The 19,229-nt window shown below is 55.0% G+C and overlaps 8 protein-coding genes across 8 annotated transcripts; 2 read left to right on the top strand and 6 right to left on the bottom strand.

Annotated features, from left to right (window-relative positions):
* Nucleotides 1-245: 245 nt before the first annotated feature.
* Nucleotides 246-1,492, bottom strand: LTR77_004256 (uncharacterized protein; the record flags this gene model as incomplete). The annotated part of the gene is made up of 2 exons (XM_064801510.1): nucleotides 246-320; nucleotides 374-1,492. 2 exons carry the CDS (start codon nucleotides 1,490-1,492, stop codon nucleotides 246-248), a joined length of 1,194 nt encoding a protein of 397 aa, XP_064660140.1.
* A 638-nt stretch (nucleotides 1,493-2,130) lies between these two features.
* LTR77_004255 (uncharacterized protein) lies at nucleotides 2,131-3,303 on the bottom strand (the record flags this gene model as incomplete). The annotated part of the gene is made up of 2 exons (XM_064801509.1): nucleotides 2,131-2,672; nucleotides 2,763-3,303. 2 exons carry the CDS (start codon nucleotides 3,301-3,303, stop codon nucleotides 2,131-2,133), a joined length of 1,083 nt encoding a protein of 360 aa, XP_064660139.1.
* A 715-nt stretch (nucleotides 3,304-4,018) lies between these two features.
* Nucleotides 4,019-6,343, top strand: LTR77_004254 (uncharacterized protein; the record flags this gene model as incomplete). The annotated part of the gene is made up of 1 exon (XM_064801508.1): nucleotides 4,019-6,343. The coding sequence occupies one exon, from the start codon at nucleotides 4,019-4,021 to the stop codon at nucleotides 6,341-6,343; it is 2,325 nt and encodes a 774-aa protein (XP_064660138.1).
* Nucleotides 6,344-6,787: 444 nt separating this feature from the next.
* On the bottom strand, nucleotides 6,788-7,497 carry LTR77_004253 (uncharacterized protein; the record flags this gene model as incomplete). Its single annotated transcript, XM_064801507.1, has 3 exons — nucleotides 6,788-6,883; nucleotides 6,940-7,238; nucleotides 7,296-7,497. 3 exons carry the CDS (start codon nucleotides 7,495-7,497, stop codon nucleotides 6,788-6,790), a joined length of 597 nt encoding a protein of 198 aa, XP_064660137.1.
* A 1,923-nt stretch (nucleotides 7,498-9,420) lies between these two features.
* LTR77_004252 (uncharacterized protein) lies at nucleotides 9,421-10,409 on the bottom strand (the record flags this gene model as incomplete). The annotated part of the gene is made up of 2 exons (XM_064801506.1): nucleotides 9,421-9,739; nucleotides 9,796-10,409. 2 exons carry the CDS (start codon nucleotides 10,407-10,409, stop codon nucleotides 9,421-9,423), a joined length of 933 nt encoding a protein of 310 aa, XP_064660136.1.
* Nucleotides 10,410-11,016: 607 nt separating this feature from the next.
* Nucleotides 11,017-16,686, top strand: LTR77_004251 (uncharacterized protein; the record flags this gene model as incomplete). The annotated part of the gene is made up of 1 exon (XM_064801505.1): nucleotides 11,017-16,686. The coding sequence occupies one exon, from the start codon at nucleotides 11,017-11,019 to the stop codon at nucleotides 16,684-16,686; it is 5,670 nt and encodes a 1,889-aa protein (XP_064660135.1).
* A 428-nt stretch (nucleotides 16,687-17,114) lies between these two features.
* Nucleotides 17,115-17,681, bottom strand: LTR77_004250 (uncharacterized protein; the record flags this gene model as incomplete). The annotated part of the gene is made up of 2 exons (XM_064801504.1): nucleotides 17,115-17,357; nucleotides 17,502-17,681. The coding sequence occupies 2 exons, from the start codon at nucleotides 17,679-17,681 to the stop codon at nucleotides 17,115-17,117; spliced, it is 423 nt and encodes a 140-aa protein (XP_064660134.1).
* A 768-nt stretch (nucleotides 17,682-18,449) lies between these two features.
* On the bottom strand, nucleotides 18,450-19,168 carry LTR77_004249 (uncharacterized protein; the record flags this gene model as incomplete). Its single annotated transcript, XM_064801503.1, has 2 exons — nucleotides 18,450-18,860; nucleotides 18,893-19,168. The coding sequence occupies 2 exons, from the start codon at nucleotides 19,166-19,168 to the stop codon at nucleotides 18,450-18,452; spliced, it is 687 nt and encodes a 228-aa protein (XP_064660133.1).
* Nucleotides 19,169-19,229: the final 61 nt, after the last annotated feature.

The following is a 19,229-nucleotide window of genomic DNA, read 5'->3' as shown; positions in this document are numbered from 1 at the left end:
TGTCACTCGGGAAGTGCTCGGGAATAAACGTCGGCTTAACAATGACTTCGCGGTTCATGTCCTGTTGGGAGATGGGAGGCATTGGGGACGCAGCATGATGAAAATGCTTTGAAATGGTAGATAACAATCGTACGACGACGCCCTTCAATTCCATCGATACAATCGCTTTCGTGTTGACAATGATCCTCAGAACACCGCGCGCTAAGAACAAATGCCCATCCTCATATCCAGTTTCGCGGCCCCGTCTAAGTCGTGTACTCCCTCTGCAACAGCCTTGCAATCGTCTGCAACTGTATGTTGCTCGTCCCCTCATAGATGGCCTGGTCGAAAGGTTTAGCAGGAGTCTCAGATAACCAGTAAAGGAGGAACATACCCCAATCTTCGAATCCCGCCAATACTTCTCCGCCAAACCCTCCCTCACAAACCCCATCCCCCCCATCCACTCAATCGCCTGCCCACTCACCTTGCCCGCCACCTGACTCGCAAACAACTTCGCCATCGCCGCATCCCGCACAAAATCCTCGCCAGCCTCCTTCTTCCTTGCCGCATTATACACCAGCGCTCTGGCCGCTGCAATCTCCGTCCAGGCTTGCGCCAGCTGGTGCTGCATTCCCTGGAACTCGCCGATGAGCGTGCCGAACTGCTTGCGGTCGTTCCAGGCGTAGCGGGCGGCGTTCTCCCAGGCGCCGAGGGCGAGGCCCGTCATTTGGGCTGCGATGCCGATGCGGCCTTCGTTGAGCAGGCCGATGGCGTATTTGTACCCTTGACCCTCCTCGCCGAGAAGAGCGTCGCGAGGCACGTCCACGTCGTCAAAGGTCAGGACGCAGGTGGAGGAGGCCTTGATGCCTAGTTTCTTCTCCTTCTTCGAGATTTGAAAGCCTTTGGTATTCTTGCCGTCGATGACGAAGGCGGTGATACCCTTGTAGCCCTTTTCGGGGTTGAGGTTGGCGAAGACGATGTAGAAGTTGGCTTCCAGCGCGTTGGTGATCCACATTTTGCTGCCGTTGATGCGGTAGCCGTCTGCTGTCTTCTCCGCGCGGGTCTTCAAGGCGAAAGCGTCGGAGCCGGAGCCCGGTTCGGAGAGGCAGAAGGAGGCGACGGTGTTGGTTGCGAGTTTGGGGAGCCATTTCTTCTTGCTCTCTTCCGAGCCGTATTTCATAATGGCGATGTTGCAGAGGGTGTTGTGGACGTCGACCATGACGCTGACACTTGGATCAACTCGTGCTAGCTCTTCAATCCCTACGATGGCAGCGGTGAAGTTCATCCCGGCTCCTCCATACTTCTCAGGCACCTCGATGCCCATGAGTCCCTGCTCGAAGCACTGCTCGACGATGGAGGCTTCCATGTGTTCCGACTCGTCCATCTCTCGCACTTTGGGTAGGATGGTGTCGTTGGCGAACTTCTCGACAGAGTCCTTCATCGCCTGCTCGATTTCGGTAAAGGCGAAGATGGGCGTGGGTTGGAGGCCTTCCATCTCGACGTCTTCGGGCATGGCGTAGCGGCGGGCTGGCGTGGTGGAGATGCATCTTGTGCTGTGGGATATACGTCAATACACGGTATCTCGCATGGTGTTGGTGTGGACATACGCCTGTCGTGATCTGTTCAATGCAGACCGGCTCTGCGGAAGACGAGATGAAGATGTAGCCGCTGCCCGCGCGAGCGGTCGTAGTGTCCGTGTGATTGATGTCATTGTATATGTAACGAGATAAAACAACGCGAACGAAGAGTGTTCAGGAGAAAGAGGCTCAGACGTAGACTTCCTTAACGCATCTACACTTCCGGTTCCAAGCGACTCTCACATGCACACCTTCACGCTTGAGCCGGACGACCCACGTTTTCCGACTCCGACGATGACCGAGGTCAAGAGAATCTGGGGTAATCTGCGAAGACGTTGCAGGGCTGGAGATACTTCGGGCGGACGGCAAGATACCTCTCAAGCCTTTCTTCAAACGACAATGTCTTATGGATGAGTCGTGGTGTTCAACTTTGTGGAATTAGTGTTACCTTGCATGCGCAGACATGAGCTGGCCTAGATCCAAGCCTCCTAGATAATGGGTATCATATCCTGCCCTCACATATCCCAAACTCCCGCTAAACGCTCAAACACTTCGGCCGTATAGATTACAACACTCAATAGTTGCGATACTCGCAGCTGCACTCGCTCTCCTCGGGCTGCGGTACCAAGTCCGCCGTCACTGGCTCGCCCTCTTGCCCATCGACAGTTGAATAACAGTCCGGCACATCGTTCCCTCCAGCCGCTGTCTGCGTAATCTCGACCGCATACGGCCATGGCTCATATCCGCCAATGGAGGTCGAGCTTGATGGGAATTTCCTCTCGGTGGAAAGGTATATGTTCGCGGTGAAAATGGTCTGGTTGAAAAAACACTCGGCATTCGTGCTGTCCGCTGTAATGGCCGGGGAAGGGATGATGCGGCGAGTGGAGGTGAAACTGAATGTGTAGTGCGCTGATGTCACGTTCGAGGAGGGAGAGACGTATGTCAGAGCTTTGTCGGTGAATGTGATGCCGAAGGGATCGTTGCTGGAGCTGACTGTCAGATTGGCCGGGACACCGTCGCTCGGGGTAGTTGTCGTGTCATTCGTGGCGTAGATCGAAGAAGTGTTGCTGATGATCCAGTTGAAAGACGCAACACTCGTATCATCCGTGCTTCCATCTGGATTGTATACCACATACGGAAAGCACCTCCATGTCGCCGCGTTCGACGTGCAATCAGTCGACACGCTCCTCAGCGCAGTATCCATACTATACTCCCCAAGCGGAAACTTCTGCGGCGGCATATCCGACCCATCGCCTCCAGAACTCCCTTCTGCATTTTCATCCTCACCTCCACCACCCTTGCTCTTCTTCAACCCCACCCCTAGACCCATCCCAAGCGCAACAGCAATCACTACAACCACTGCGAAGATTGCGCCCACCCTCACCCATCCGCCTCTCCTCTTCTTCCCATCGCCTTCACCCCTTCTCAGCTTCTCTAGTCGCTCATCCACCACCTTGGGCTCCTCATCGCTCCCATCCGCAGCGAGAGGCTCGGGCACCCACTCGTACGGCGGCGGCGGCGCGCTCCTCTCGCTTCTCGAGCTCCCACTCCCAGACCATCTGCGCGAGAAACGCCAGCTGTTCGACTCCGAATGCGATGCGCTGTTGCGACGACTGCTGCGTCGCGGGATAGGCGGAGGGGCTTCGAGTGGTGTGGTGTTGGCGGATTCGGTTATGGTGGTGAGTCGCTGGGAGGAGGGAAGGGAGATGCGCTTTTGAGCTGGCTGGCGGAGAGTGTTGGAAGGCATTGTCGTGGGATCGGTAGAGGGCTGCAGTGTCTGTATCGCGTCACGGTGCTACGGACGTGTAACCGGGTCAGTGGGTAGACATTAATCGTATTTGTTGTTATTGATCGTGTTGGTAAGGATTGGAAACAGACTAAACGAATGATTAGATGTAGCGAGTGACGATGAAGACAAGAAGCATTACGAGAATGAACGAGAACAAGAACAATGAGGCGTCGAGAGCATCCTCTCACGACGGCAATAGGATTGCGGTCGGGTGGTATGGTGTCGGCGGGAGGGGAGCTGCAGGTCGTGCTTTCCAAATCTGGATCGGCCAATGAAACGTGATCGACGTTCTAGCGTGTCGAACTAATGCGGAGTGGAAGCTTAACCTGTGAACTCAGGAAGGAACGATCAAGAGATTCTACGACTTCACTTCTCTCTTGACATTGTTATGTTCTTGTGACGAAACGCCACCTTGACTGCATAGCGCGGCCTGGCTTTAACATCACCACACACCAGATAATAGCCTACTGTGACTCCAAAAATACCAGAAACCCATTGATATCAAGCCGTGGAACGCAAGATGAACAACAGCAGCGACACTTCGCCGTAGAAGGGATTGGGGCATCATTGCTTCACATGAAGTCTTCGCTCTGAGCACGCAAACCTCTCTCTCAAAAGCAAAAATATCTCTCTTCAATGAGACTTCCCAAAATCTTCGCTGCAAGCAACAACCATGTCACAGGACGTGATTGTCCTCCCCATCAACCCAGGCTCCGACGGCGATGGACGCAAATGGCCAAAGCACGGACTCGACCGCAATGACACCTACTACCTCGAACGCATCGCCACCGACAAATGGGCCCATGACTTACCAGGTGGCCGTCAACCAAGCGTAACATACCGCCTGGACCGTTTACCTCAAGGATACGCCGGCTTCGAAAAGGCTCGGGAGGCTGATAGAAAGCACGTGGATAGGTACATCTATGGCCACCCCAATGGGCAATTCAGGTCCCTGGCGGAGTTCTACCCTCACTTCAAACACTTGATGGATTATGGCGGGCCCGCTGGCTGCGAATGTAAGCTCTGCACTGGTGGCAGCAGCAGGAAGCCTAAGTCGGGTGGAACGGGAAGTGGTGCTGAAGGTCGGCCGGCGAGAGCAAAACCTGGCAAGACTGCACCGACAGCAAAGCGTAGAGACCAATCTGAATCGGACGGACCAAGGCCGCAAAAGCGCGAGGTGGTCTATGCGGAGGGTGTTCCTGACGTCTACGAGACGCTGATAGAGAAGCTGAGAATCGCTGGACCGGGAGGCAGTGTCGATGAACCCATCGAAGAGCGGATGTCACCTGATTGGCGTACGGGCAATGCCACGAGCAAAGAGCTGCTACAGGAGTGGCGGTCTTTGCCAGGCTATGCACCGCGGATGGGTGAAATAGTGTTGTTCGTACGCAAGATCAACGGAGGCGAGGTCATTGCTTTGTACGATGACGATGAGGATTCAGCACATTTTCAGCGTTATGATACTCAGGAGGGGCAGTGGCTCGGTCACCCTCGATGGGAGGCTGGCGTGGTCACCCAGATGCCGCAAGAGCCAACTCTCGACCAAGATCTTCTGGACGACATCGGGAAAGCGCTCGCAGTCAATGATTCCGGCTGGCGCATCGAACCTCTCTCGCAGCCCGGCAGTGAGAACAAGCCGCATGCGAGACAGTCGAAATACGTACCACTCCATCACATAAGACCTTTCACACTCTGGTCCGAATGTGTGAGCGGGCTGGAGCGAGACAAGTGGCATCCTACCATACTCCATGCTGTCACCGTTGCAAGCAGCCTCTGCGTCATCGACAAGTTCAGGTTCCGAGGGACGTGGCCGCATGCTACTGTATTCGCCAAAGGTGTCTACATTGGCGCGGAGCTGATCATGGTCGGCGACACTGTTCGCTTACTGCCGCGCAAATCAGAGCAGGACGAAGATATAGTGACAGACGTTATGGTCGTGACTGCGATCCGCTTCCGCTTCGTCAATCTTGACCTGGACGACACTGCTATCATCACGCCGCCCCCGGACTCGCCCTACCAGACGTGCCTGCACATTAGCGGCCGCATATGCACTCTTGATCCCACAAGGAGCTTCGATGGCGTCGGCAAAGTCCCCATTGGTCCGAGCGAACTACCCTCTAGCCTCTCTGGATATGGCCAATGGTATCACTACCACGATCCCAAGCGGCCACTCCTCAAAGCTGAAGTCCCTTACACCCGGGTCCTAGGACGCTGCTACGAGGACAAAGCATTCCAAGCCTGGCTTGGCGATTCAAAGCAACTCGCCACCAAATGCCTCCCACCAAATGACACACCGGTAGACATCTCTTACGGCCTTGAGGGCATTACCCAAGCCCGCAAATACAGCCAGGACAGAGATAGCCGCATCGCGGCCCAGGGTGGCGGAAAGACATGGTTCTGGGCCGACACCCGCATTGAGCAGCTCGATCTGCATGAAGTGAACAATCGCACTGTTGGCGTAAAAGACGCCGAGAGAACGAAGGGGCAGATGGCGAAGTGGAAGGCTTCGTTGAAGACGCTGGATGGGAAGAAAGTGGGGATGGAAGAGGTCCAGGCGGTGCGAAAAGAGAAAGAGAGGGAGGTGGCGGAGGTGGAGAAGATGCAGAGTTCGTATGGGCTTGTCAACGCTGCTGTTGCTCCGACGCCCGAGCAAGTGGAGGACGAGATTCTGGCCGGTGGGGAGGTTGGTGATGGAGAAGAGGTGGATGAGGATGATGATGAAGAGGACATCGAAGACCCGCAAGATGACATGGAGCTGGATGAAGAAGAGGACTCGAAGCCATCGATGGGCATGATGGGAAGTCTGCGTGCCGGAAGCGGCTTCCAATCCACGAAAGCTCCGATCGAGCTCTCCGATGATTCAGAGGACGACGAGACGACGCAGCTGGCCGGGAAGCTGGCGATGAGTATCCGTAATAATGGGGATCGGAAGAAGAATGACAGGCAGAGTTCTTCCGGGCTGAGGTTCGGGAATCAGAAGTCGCCTTGGTTGCACTGAGCGCATTGGAGAACTTGAGACGCTTTGATATGAAGGGATGGACTGATGATAGATCTACCTGCTGAAGGATACTGAGAAGGCTGTGCAAGTGTGGGAAGTACTTCACAGCTTGGCATTCATACCTCGTCCGCATAACACTTTCTCACAACAGCGAAGCTTTTTCTTCACAGAAGTATCGAAGTCTATCACGAAGTATTGCGGGCCCAATCAATTATCCTTGCAACACACATGGACAGATGAAGTGGAAGGCACATTGTCATACATGAGCAATACATACACGTGCATTTGCCTGAAATTAATATGATACTGCTCAGAAAGCTCCGGTCTGCCCTATATCCTTTTCTATCAATGCCTCAACACCATTTCGCTACCTCCATCAAAGTCTAACGTGCGTAGTAATGCATAACCACATCAACTCCTCTCGTGCCACTGGGGCTGACACGCTTAGATGGCGATCGAGCGCTTGCCGCTCGGTGGTGGGGGAGCAGGGCAGGTCGGGTCGAACACGCCGAGGTCGTAGAGCCAGGCGCCGGAGTTGAACTACGTAACTCAGTTAGCACCATGTCCTATTCTGCATCTGTCTCGTCGCAACATACCTCAGAGAACACAGTCTGGATCAAGAACGGCTGGTCGTTGACCTTCTTCCTGTTGGGCTGGGTCTCGATCACGATGATGCCGGTCACGGGCTCCTGGGTGGTGGTGATGGTGCCCGGGGCCGACGCGCGCCAGCGGATGATGACGGTGCTGCAGGTGTGCCACAGGTTGAGGATCTTGAAGGGGATCGGCGGCTGGCTGGACTGGCCGGCGATGAACTCCTTGCGGGTGCTGAAGGTCGGGGTGGTGAGGGCGACGGGGCCATCGACGCAGCCGCCGTTGATGAGGGTGATAACGGAGTCTAGACGATCTTGTTAGGAACAGGAAATGTTGATTGTGATGGGTTGATTGTTCTTACCAGAGTAGTCGGTGAAGTCCTTGGTCATTGCGGTCTGAGCCAGGGTGGTGTTGAACTCCTCGTGGATGAGCGCACGGAAGTTCTGGGCGACCTTGACGGCATCCTTGGTGGCCATGCACGTCGCGGAGCGCTTCTCGAGTTCGAAAGGCTGGGCGGAGGCCAGGGTGAGGAGGGAGAGACCGGCGGCGATGAAGCTGCGCATCTTGACGGTGGCTGATGTTGTTTTGGGGGTTGGTTGTTGAAAGTGGTACAGTGTGCGGTTGAAAAAGGTCTGAACGAGTGACTGTGGAAAGAAGCAGATTGCAAGTATGCAGCAGAGAAGCAGAAGGACAAGAGAGTGTAAGAGTTTAAGAAGTTGGCAACAGGAGCTTGACGGAAGCGAAGAGTGGCGACCTACCGTCTATTTGAGCAGGATGTGACCTTGGTCTTGCCCCCAAGCGCTTGGACAGGTCTTCGCCTCCTGTTCGAAGGGGGGCGTCGCAGCGTGGTCAGCGATCTGGGAGAAGCCACCGGCCTTGGGGGTGGGTAAAGCTGGACTGGAGCTGGTCTGAAAGTGGCCATATTGGCTTGCAGCCAAGCTTCCTCGCCAATCAAGACACGCTCACTAGCGGCTGCGCAGGGCCGATTTAGAAGCACGGCTCCCCGAATTGGCTCCATGTGGATATGGGAAGGGAGTCTAGATGGCTGGCTGTCCCGTTCTGCGTCGGTATGGTAATCTGCTCTGCATCAATTGATTGACAACACAACTCGCCCAGAGTCTCTGCCAGTCGTACAGCGCGCGTATGTATTGGCGGGTTCGTCAGACCCATGGTATGCGGTCGCAACCGTGGACCTGCAGAATGATGAGGTGGTACGGTATCAGATTAAAGGAGGGCGCACGACATCGGAGCATTTCTGGACGATTGGTCCTGCTGTCGCGTTCGGCTTCCTGCTTCCTTCCTTTCGTTCCGCCCTGCAGGGCGCCGTGCATAAGCACTCTACAGCAGCTTCAATGAATTATCCATTGGCTGCATCTCGGGACCGGCGAGATCTTCTAGAAGTCGAAGACATCTTCCATGATGTGGTTAACTTTCGTTTGTCGATAAGGGTGGCGACATGAATCACCAACTGCATTAGGAGAGCCCAACCATACTCCAACGGTCGATAGAGACCACCACCAGCGCGCCCCATGCGCTCGGTAGCCGGTACGGCGCACCAGGTTTATCACCTCATGCACACTCCCTGCACGGCCATGTGCCGAGCACCACCCCTGATTAGCCTGACGATTGTACGATCGGTAGGATCCAAATTTGTACCACACCTCGTCGACTGATCTTCGTACACCCAAACATCTCCTCCGCATGGTGGCATTGGGAGAAACAATGCAAGTCGGACCTGCTGTTCTTCAACGGCGGAGACAGCCCCTGTTTGAGGCTTGCAATTTACCTTTCCCACGCGTGCAGCAAAGTTTGGCGGTTACCGATGTCGCGCTGCAGGAAATGACAGTCAAACGTCGCACACATTGTCTCGTTCGACAAGATCACCTGAGATGGCTCCTTGCAGCAGGTTGTGCTCCTTCTCGAATGGGCATATCACGTGTTGGCCACGTGGATTCGGTTGTTTTTGGCAACCACGCTTCAAAGGCCTAGCACTGCGAGGGCACGTGTGATCGTGGGGATCCAGTCTCAAGTCCTTCATCTCCGATCATCGACAACTAGCCAAGCATACAGCAGTAGACTACATCTCCACGGGATGCTGATTGTGTTGAATGTGCGAAGACGTCTCTGTCAGCAATTTCAGAAAGGTAGGACTATACATTTTATACATTTTCTTGTCACGCTGTTCAGGAAGACACTGCGAGCTCGTCGATCATTGGGAGAATATCCCATCTCAGCGGTTCGACTGCTTGCGAAGCGTGCGTTCTCAACAATGTGCACATAAAGGCTGCTCCTCCATGCTGGGAATGATTATTCACCACTCAAGACACTCAATCTACTCGGACGTCTTAGCAAGATGCAACGACAATACGGCCTCCTGCGCCTGGTCCTGCTGTCGATAGACTTGAGCATTATGTCGCGAAGTGGGAGATTTAAACGCCTTGGCCGTTTTGCCATCAACAATCATGATGACCGCCACATCAGTCGGGCTAAGTCTTCCACTCCGGCTTCCTTTTCTCAGAGAACGCTTGCATACCTTCCCTGGAATCGTCGCCGCGAGCGTGCAGCGCCATCATTCGACCTGCCCAACTGACGGCTTCCTCGTAGCCATCTCCGCCATCCCCTCTTTGGAAGCTAGCCTGGGTCCAGAAGGCCCATTTGCCCAGGGCCTGCGGTTGTGCTGGCGTTCGAGTAGCGAACTGGTCAACAAGATCTGCGATTCGCGCCTCAAACGCTTCGTCGTCTGCGACCACGTCTACTGAACCAGCAGGTAGCTGATCTGCTCGCACTGGCTCCGCCGTCGCCAGCCTAAGAGAACGTAAGTACACAGTCCCGAGTTGACAGAGTACTTGCAGACAACTCACATCCGAAACGCAGCAGCATTGCCTACCCTCCGGCTCACAGCTGTACTGGGACTCGTACACGGTAGTCCCAGACTCGCTCCCGGCAGCCTAAACATCGTCTCCGCCTTCGCGACCGGCAGATCCGTCGTCATCGCCAATTGACATCCGGCCGCAGTGGCTAGGCCTTGCACAGCTCCGATCACAGGAGCTGGGGAGCGTCGAATTAGTGCCATGACTTCAGCGCAGAGTGCGAATGTGCGCTCGACGTCTTCGTGGGAGAGGGTACGGAGTTCAGCTAAGTCATGGCCGGCGCTGAACACCGGGCCTGAGCTGCGGAGGACGAGGACATTGGGAAGACCGTGGCGATGACAGCGCCATGCTGAAGAGTCGAGGAGCCAGGAGTACTCTCCAACGGCCTGCGGATCGGTTTTGGCATGTGCTGCTTCGAGTTTGTCGAGGATGCTGGGTTGGAAGCGCGGGAGGATGCACAGTTTGCCATCTTTGGGTGAGGTGTTGAAGGAGTGCAGTTGGTTGCGGAGATCTTGCAGGACTGCCAGGCTGAGGGCGTTGCGGCGGCTTGGGTTGTTCAGGCTGAGGTAGGCTGCTTTGGGAGGAAGTTTGGGGAAGGGAGGCATGCCTGCTGTGACACCTGTGTTGGCAGTTGAACCGGTTCGGTTAGGTGTCCCAGGTACAGCAGGCTCGTGGTGCTACAGTTTGATCTGTCCAAGGCAAAATATCTCCTTGCCTCTAATCAAGCGACAGGCACTTGTTTGCTAGTCAGTGGAATCTACCGTCTCGAATGATCGCAGAGGTATCCTGTAAGCATTCTCTACACCAGCTGCTTGCGCTGCCAGACCTTACCTTCGACGCAGAACCTTGCTATACCATCTTTGTCAGAGCGGTGCTTTGTTGTTTGCTCGCTTTTCACCGTGTAACGAAGCACGTGTCATCGTGTTGTGGTTGTAACCAGCCGAGGGGCGTGAAGTGCTTCATCGGCGTCTTTCGGGCCGATCGCCAAGGCCGAGATTGAGATCTCATCATTTCTTCAGAATCGTGAATCTCAAGCTAAACACCAACATCACTGCATTTTCAGCGAGTTGTCTTTTGAAAGTTTGCAAACACCGTCATTCGCTCGCGCTGTATCCGTCAACGGTCTCGGATGAGGTGAACCGCTTATTCCTCACCTCACGACAGCCAATCTTGGCAAACGGCCTGGTCTAGCCGCCACAGCAGACCGCGACCATGAGCGAGTCAAACGCAGGCTCAGACGACGTCCTTGACAACTGGGACGATGATGCCGAGGAAGTCACTGAAGAAGTTCAGACTGCCTCTTCCAACGGTCAACCCGCAAAACCTCAAGTTGAGCAGCAGCAAACAAATGGGAAGCCAGCAGTTCCTGTAGCTGCCGCGAAGAGCGAATCTGGAGACGACTCTGAAGAAGACGACGAGGAAGAACCTGATGATCTCGACTACAGCTCGGAAGTCTTGTCGTCATACCGGAGGCTACTGTCCAGGAGAGTAGATCTAGTTGGCGATTATGCTGGAAACGAACTCTTTCTCATCGACGGCGACTCGTTGTTGCTAAGATGCTTCTCGGACGAGTATCTCGACTTCGACGACGGCTTCCAACTTCTTCACGCAGTCTACAATGTCGAGCGACTGCTACAGCACCTCGTCCGCCGGAAGTGCAACTTTCACGTGTCCTTCTTCAACAGCACCCGGCTGCTGTGTGTTCCTACTGGGACAGCCCCTCACAATGTCAGCAAGTATCTTCTTGCACGAGCTGTCGTCATTCGGCATCTACAGGCAAAATTGCCGAAATCCCATCCAGAAGTCCAGGCCTGCGAATTCCCGTGCTATACTTCGGCCGAATTCAGCAAGTACCTCAGCGTCCACTCGCCGTACTTCATCATGACACATGATGGTGCAGAGTCGTCTCACAGAAAGGGAAAGCACATGGGAGCTGAGAGCCAGACGGTTGTTAACCCCAATCGTGTCGCTCTTCGCGAGATGATTGTCTTCTTCATTGAGCGCAATTATAACGTTGCTCTCGTCAACGGTCTCGAGTGGCGCGATACTAAGATCATGGCCATGGTCTTGGAGCGTCACTTCCGAGCGGAGATGGCGCCGAAGGATCGCGGGATGCTGCTGGCCTCAAGGGAGATGGATGGCATCGACCTTGACGACAAGCTCTCTCAACTGCGAACAGCCTCGCCAAAGCTTACGGACCGACAGTATCTTGCTGTCCTCGCACTTGCTCGGATCGTCAGCACAGCACCTTCAGATCTCACCGCGAAAGATTTGGCTGCGCTGGCGCACAGCTTCATCGTCCACCAAGCTATAGTAGCTCACATGCCACTGGGTGCACGGCGACTTCCTGCCTACGCCCCTGAGACTACTCAGCAAGCCTTCGTACAGGCTATGACGGACTGCGCAGAGTCTATACTGTTCAGCAAAGCATGGCGCGAAGGTCTAGCTGGATCTGGGGATACGTGCGACCTCTCCGACTTCATGGATGGCCGCTTGTTCTTACATGTCTGTACTGAAACACCGCAGCTGATCCCAGAGATGGAGAAGACTGCCCACGACCTTATCACTGCGTTGCAGCACATCACCAAGATCGATCCGGAAGCTGGTAATGGTAGCTCGAAGAAAGCATCGCCTATCAAGGCAGAGACCAAGACGGACGACGAGAGCTTCCGAATGGCCGTCATGCCGTTCACGAACTCAGTCTTTGACAAGCACTTGAGGTCCGTCGGCTTGCTTGTGGATGAGAGTGTAGCAGGCCAACAAAGTGCCAGCTCGCACCGCATCTTCCGCGAGGTCACTCACTGGCACAATGCTAAGAAGCCTTTGGTACAAAAGGGTCCGCCAACCGCTCAGCAGGAGAAGCAGGCGTTCTGGGCAGCCAAGCGGAACCAGCAGTTCATGGCGGAAATGCAGAAGTACGCTGCGTCCTTGACCAACGCTGTGGGCAGGAGCCTCGAGCCCGAGACGATCATCGTGGGAGCCAAGCCCAAGTCGCACGCTCAGCCTACCTCTGGTACGCAAACGCCCGACTCGGCCGACTCCACGGATGAGTCTGTGGCGTCGAAGGGGAAGCCACAGCAGCAGAAGGGCGGGGGCGGAAAGAAAGGCAAGCAGAATACGGGTAAGCAGCAGATGCTGCTCCAGATTGCTGCATCCAAGGCGAAAAAGGATGAGAGCGCCAGCGACAAGATCACTAGCGCCTGGCACGTGGTGTGCAAGGGGATTGATGCCAGCAGCGATGTCAGAACGAACTTCAGGAAGGCTCAGGACTACCTGGCGTCGGTACCGTCAGCTTCTAGGAAAGTCATCTCCGCAGAAGTAAAGCTGTATCAGCTCAGCTGCTTGCTGAAGTACTGGTCATTGCTTTGCCGTAACAAGGAGAAGAATCAGAACATGGAAGTGGCAGCATTAGTCTGGAGCACTTGTCGTGGCATCTGCGAGAGTGACGGCTTAACGAAGGAGATCTACGGACACGTGGATGACACCATTAGCTCCATGTCGCTTCCTCCTTCGGGTACGGACGTTCCTCAGTCGCTACCTTCGCGCAAGATTGGCTTCCAGTTCGCGACTCTGCGAGCTGCAGACGATGTAGCCGTCGGTCTGGCCCCGCAGGAATTCCAGCTGAGATATTGCGGGCCATACATGGAGCGGTCCTTCGACAGCAGGCCGGATCCGCGTGTGGAGTTTCAGCCAGACGGCTGGCAGAGACGGGTTCTGGACGCTATCGACGCAGACAAGAGTGTCTTCGCGGTAGCTCCAACGTCTGCCGGCAAAACTTTCATCTCTTTTTACGCCATGCGGAAGGTTCTCGAGGCTAATGACAACGACGTGCTCGTCTACGTCGCCCCAACGAAGGCACTCGTTAACCAGATCGCGGCCGAGATCCAGGCCCGCTATTCGAAAAAATTCAAGTTTGGCGGCAAGTCAGTGTGGGCCATTCACACCAGAGACTATCGCATCAACAACCCGACCGGCTGCCAGGTTCTGGTCACCGTCCCTCATGTACTGCAGATTATGCTGCTGGCCCCGACCAATGCTAGCTCTTGGTCTTCCAGAGTGAAGCGTATTATCTTCGACGAAGTGCACAGCATCGGTCAAGCGGAGGACGGTGTGGTGTGGGAGCAATTGCTATTACTGGCGCCTTGCCCAATCATCGCTCTGTCAGCTACGGTTGGCAATCCGGACGAGTTCAGTGACTGGCTTGGATCTACCCAGAAAGAGATTGGGACGGAGCTGGTGACGGTCCAGCATCCTCATCGGTACTCCGACCTGCGGAAGTACTATTACGTACCCCCGAAGAGATTCGCTTTCCAAGGCTTACCGGAGAAGACATACTTTGGACTTCTTGGACTGGAGAACGCTGAAGGACTCAACCATGTTCATCCCGTTGCTGGACTGGTAGATCGCTCCCGCGGGATGCCACAGGACCTCGCCCTCGAGCCGAAGGACTGCCTGATGCTGTACCGGTCGATGAAGGCAAAGGCCACCGATGCCTATCCTCTCCCAGCAGAGCTTGACCCTCTCACGGCACTGCCGAAGGTACCAAGGAAGGTTGACATCCTCGAGTGGGAGCGTAAGCTCAAGGCCTTATTGAAAACCTGGCTGGAAGACAATCAGTCACCATACGCTCAAGTCCTTGCGGATCTCGAACACAGCTTCAGAGACGCCAATCAAGAGAACTTGCAAACGACACGAGCTGAATCTGCTTCAGAATCTCAAGTAATCGGTTCTGCTGTCAACCTTCTTGAGTCCACCCTGCCCCTCCTCTGCCGACTGCAGGAGCAAGAGGCTCTTCCAGCAATCCTGTTCAACTACGACCGCCACGAGTGTGAGAAGGTTTGTCAAGCGGTGGTCGAGCAATTGGCTCAGGCCGAAGAAACTCAGGTCAAGAGTGGTCCGAAGTGGGAGAAGAAGCTTGAGCGGTGGGAGGAGTGGAAGAAGGCGCAAGAGAAGGCTGCTATAAGAGATGCCAGGGCCAGTAAGAAGAAGACAGCAAAGAAGGGCGAAGCTGGCGAAGATGACGAGAAGGCTTCAAAGCTCGATCAGGCCATGGAGGCTGGCGCTGCTGATGCAAGCTCATGGGAGTTGTTCGATCCTGCAGCACCGGTTGACGGCTACCACTTCGCCAACTACGCCAGAGTCCTTGCTTCCGAGATGGAGATTTACATCAAGCAGCTGAGACGTCGAGAGGTACACGAATATCTCATCGACGGTCTGAAGCGTGGTGTTGGTGTCCATCACGCTGGTATGAACCGCAAATATCGGCAGATCGTGGAGATACTCTTCCGCAAAGGATTCCTGCGCGTTATTGTCGCAACTGGAACACTTGCGTTGGGTATCAACATGCCTTGCAAGACCGTCGTGTTCAGCGGCGACTCCGTCTTCTTGACGGCGCTCAACTACCGGCAGTGCGCTGGTCGTGCCGGTCGACGTGGGTTTGATCTTCTCGGAAACGTAGTCTTCCAGGGCGTTTCTCGTGAGAAGGTCTGCCGACTGATCAGCTCTCGCCTCCCGGATCTGAATGGACACTTTCCGATTACTACAACACTGGTCTTGCGCCTGTTCACGCTTCTCCACGAGTCGAAGAACTCCTCGTACGCGGTCTCGGCGATCAATGCGCTCCTATCGCAGCCGCGCATGTACATGGGAGGGCCTTCGTTCAAGGATCAGGCGATGCATCACCTCCGCTTCTCGATCGAATACCTTCGGCGACAGTTCCTACTCGGCTCTAACGGAGCCCCCCTCAACTTCGCCGGCCTTGTCAGCCATCTCTACTTCACAGAGAACTCATCCTTCGCTTTCCATGCGCTGCTCAAGGAAGGCTACTTCCACGAGATCTGCGCTGGGCACGAGACCAATGAGAAGGATACGATGGAGACACTTATGCTTGTAATGTCGCACTTGTTCAATCGCAGGCACTGTCGGCAGGCAGACGAGGAGTACAAAAAGAAGGTGGTCAAGCCGTCTTCGTCGATTGTGTTCTTGCCACCGATGCCGGCGAAGGCTGCAAACATCTTGCGCAGACACAACAAGCAGACACTGGAAGTTTACAGAACATACGTGGAGAGCTTCGTGGATCAGCACGTCAAGCACCCAGATCGCAAGCTGCCCTTGACCGGCATGGAAGCCGGTGGCGACAGCTCGGAGGGCCAGAAGGTTCTCGGGTCTCGTCCAGCGACCAAGACAAGGTCAGCGTTCGTCGCTCTGTCCGGCGCTGGCGATGACTTCGAATCCATTTCTGCGCTCTGCCAGACCACACGCGAAGGCGTCTTCCTCGAAGAAGCTGTTATCCCGCACGTCAGCGTGCATCCTGACGAGACTGACCAACCACTCAACGCCTGGCTTCTGGACTTCTACAAGCACGGCGACGTCCACACCATCGAGCGCGCGAACGGCATCCGCCGATCCGACATCTGGTTCATGCTTAACGATTTCTCACTCGTCCTCGCCACGCTGATCGCTTCGCTGATGGGCTACATGAAGTTGCGCGAAGGTAGTGATATGGAGATGCTGGATCTCGTGGGTGACTTCGACGCACACGAAGAGTCAAAGGACGAGAAGGCCGGCGCTCAAGAAGAGGACAACGTCAGCATCGGAGCAATGAGCATGGCCGACTCTGCGATCGGGATGCCCGAGCGTCCGAAGCAGGTCAGCAAGAAGAAGGCGAAGAATGCTGAGAGCTGGGAGGATGTTGCTGAAGAGGAGGATGCGATGGCTCGGGCTGAAGCCATGCAGAAACCGGGTGAGGTGATGGAAGATGAATCGGCGGATGGGGGTGCTTGGGGAGGTGAGGATGGCGAGAAAGGGCTGCAGAACGTTTTGAGGGCGTTTACGAAGTTGCATGCGGAGTTCAACGTCAAGTTCAAGGCTATGTGGGCTTAAACTGGGAATGCAAATGTGAAGGCATTGAGGTGCATGGCATGTGGCATTGACGGCATCCAAGGGGCGTTCAGTGGGTAGATAGAGCTTCGGTTGAAGAATGAATTCAATGGTTGATGATTCATGAACATTTGATTCCTCCCGCGCTTTCACAATAGATAAGACATGCAAGATTTGGAGCCCTGCCCTCGCTGTGTCCTGTGCCGTTTCCAAATTCTTGACATGCTCCCTCTGTACATCCCGCCACAGCTCGAAGTTGATTACCACCGCCCTCATCATACAGCGCCAGCTCCGCCTGTCTTGTCGTCACCCCAGCGAGCATCAATCCTCACCAACATCCTCCTCTGCACCACCAAGATTGGCACCACCTCATCCCACGGCAGTCCCCTCAAAGATTCAACCAGGTGGAGTATAGCATCAACCATCACCACCTACGGCTTCGTGCCCGCAATTGGCTGACCAACCCAAGTGAACCGAAAAATCCCATTCAGGCGCGCGTGCACGAACTTCAAGCTGTCGAGCAGGTTTGGCCAGTGAGGCTTCTTCGACAGCACGTATGTACGGACGTTCGTCATACGGTTGGTGGTCTGCCGTTCAAGACGTGAGAGAGTGCGGCTAAGGGTAGTGTACTTACAGTCTGATACCTCAATGGCGAACGTGGACTTCTTGTAGAACTAGGGTAGAAGGGCGCAGTTAGCAAGGCTCATCCGTATGCAAATCGCCTACCCAGAAGACAGTGTTGTTCTGAGGTGGCTGGAATGAAATTGTGCTGGTGGGGAGGACAGAGATGGTCACTCTCCTGTCCTTCGGTCACTTACAATTGACACGGCCTCTTCACGGACCTGCTTGCTAACGAGCAACAACCCGGGCTCGACGATGCGAGAACCCAGAGGGATGGTGATGTCTTCCACTACCGCGAACTCCCATATCATGTCTCGCAGTTCGCGCGGTATGTCGTATTGTAGCGATAATGGAGCTGCCTCGGTGTTTGTCGACATACTCGCGGAGCTTGTCGAGGGGCGGAAAACAAGCTACCTTATGTTGCCGACGGTATCGATCTGGCCGGTCCTGACAAGCCTGACGGGGTGCTTTGACTGTCCAATGTTAGATAATGGAACCGCAATCCGCGGCCGAAGCGCAGTGGGGCGGCGGCGGCGGCAATGGCAATGGCAATGGTGTTGGTTGGTGAAGCGAATGTATCAATTCTGGCTTGTGCGGCCACTGTGCGTTTGGCGTTTAAAATTCTGGCTTGTGCGGCCACTGTGCGTTTGGCGTTTAAAATTATGACTAGTGCGCCTAACTAGGAAGGAGTGCAACGGTACGGTAATGAGATATGGAGGAGTGAAGTTGGAGTGAAAGTGTAGGAGATCGTCCCGGTTAAGGGCACCATAGGGAAGACGATCGAACAGCTCCACCACCTAGATTCTCAACGAAGCAAAGGCAGAGACTGAGACGAGGAAGGTGGTCTTGTTCTTACCATGATTGCCAGCGGCAGAGAAGAGGCGGCTTGCCTAGATCGAAAGCCAAAGGCGATGAGACAGCGCAATGGGTCAAAGTATGCTGAAACAGGAGACACCTTACGTCTGACTGACCTCACGGACCTAGAAATGGCAGCCTCATGGCACTTGGTGCAGTCCCTTCCAAAAGCCATGGGCGTGTCGCCTTTGTCGATTATCCATCTCTTCTCGAAACCTGAGAGAGAGTCCTCGTATCTTTCTGAGCCACTTCGTCACCTTTTCACGTTATTGAGAAGCATCGCCCTCCCATTACACCGCCCCAGCATCTTCTCCTCTGTCATCAGCCCAGCGCTTGTTGATCTTCACGAAATTCCTCCTCTGTTGCTCCAGGATCTCAATCAGCTCGCTCCATGGCAGGGCGTCTAGCAATGCGACCATGTTGAACAGGACGTCGACCGCGACACGTGTTGCAGAGGACGCCTCATCACTTTTTGGTGAGACCGACCCCTCGAATCCAATACTGCCGACGTGGTGCCTCTTCAGTGACCGTACCAAGTTTGGCCAATGCGGAGCCCGCGACGGTGCGTAGTGGCGCTGATTGAAGAACGGACTGCCGGAATACTTCCTGATCTGACCGTGAACGTGATAGGCGGTTCTGTCATCCCAGTCCGAAATGTCGACTGCGAATGTGCTTCGCTTGTAGAACTGAGGCGGGGAAGGCTGTCAGCGCGAGCTACTCAACTAAACCACACCGGTATAGCAACACCGTCATCTCGTCGACAGCGTAACACCATCCCGCATCTGTCACATCGCTCTTGTGCTCTTGCTGAGATGGAGAAGGGTGAACGTGCCATTACGACCGTTCCGGCACGAACTTGCTTGCTGGCCATCAGTAACCCAGGCTCCATAATGGTCGTGTTCTGTGGTACTGTGACCTGAGAGATCACAGCATATTCGAAGATCTTTTCTCTCAGTTCGGGTGTAAGGCGAAAGAGCGGCGAAGACGTGGTCGACTCCGCGGTCGACATCGTGGGTAGGACCCCGAGCTGCGAGTGGATGTGGCTGAAGTCAAGTCGTCTTGCGCTGAGA

This window comes from Saxophila tyrrhenica (genome assembly GCF_035928015.1).
Source record: "Saxophila tyrrhenica strain CCFEE 5935 chromosome Unknown scaffold_6, whole genome shotgun sequence".
Taxonomy (NCBI): domain Eukaryota; kingdom Fungi; phylum Ascomycota; class Dothideomycetes; order Mycosphaerellales; family Extremaceae; genus Saxophila; species Saxophila tyrrhenica.
This window is presented reverse-complemented; position numbering and strand designations above follow the sequence as displayed.